At 48.2% G+C, this 444-nt stretch overlaps 1 protein-coding gene across 1 annotated transcript in view; it reads right to left on the bottom strand.

The window, feature by feature from the left end:
- The window catches only part of LOC127751071 (uncharacterized), a gene marked incomplete in the record, with an annotated part of 58,378 nt that overhangs the window by 15,662 nt on the left and 42,272 nt on the right, over nt 1–444 (bottom strand). The window contains 1 exon segment of the mRNA XM_052274048.1: nt 113–348. Within this exon segment, the coding sequence (XP_052130008.1) occupies nt 113–348 (236 nt within the window).

Genomic DNA, 444 nt, shown 5'->3' with positions numbered 1-444 from the left:
CTATTAGGAATACACTTATAGCTGCGTGAAATATTCCATGTCTAGTTTATGCCAGACAAAATGCATATCGGGTGTGTGTGTGTGTGTATGTGTGTGACTGAAAGTAACTTACGTTTGCCCCACAACCTTGATCTCGAGTGGAACTTGCTCAACTGTGGCTGGATCGTAGACGGGCATGTCATATTTCACACTTCCCGTTTTGAGAACGCTTCGAAGATCCTCAAGTAGTTTAGCCGCTCTACCGTCAAGGTTGGGGAGCACAACACGCCCCGACACAGCGTCCATAAACTGGCCGATGATTCGCTCGCCTGCTCCTGAAGCCCATCTGCGCACGTCTTCAACGTGTGGCTAAAAGGAATCACGACACATACGTGAAATTAGTAAGTAAGCTGGTTTGGCCCAATAGTTGCGACAGCAAACATATTCCCGCGAAGTTCCCGGTTG

The sequence above is a fragment of the Frankliniella occidentalis genome, unplaced genomic scaffold, assembly GCF_000697945.3.
Source record: "Frankliniella occidentalis isolate FOCC.00 unplaced genomic scaffold, Focc_3.1 Scaffold330, whole genome shotgun sequence".
Classification (NCBI taxonomy): Eukaryota; Metazoa; Arthropoda; class Insecta; order Thysanoptera; family Thripidae; genus Frankliniella; species Frankliniella occidentalis.
This window is presented reverse-complemented; position numbering and strand designations above follow the sequence as displayed.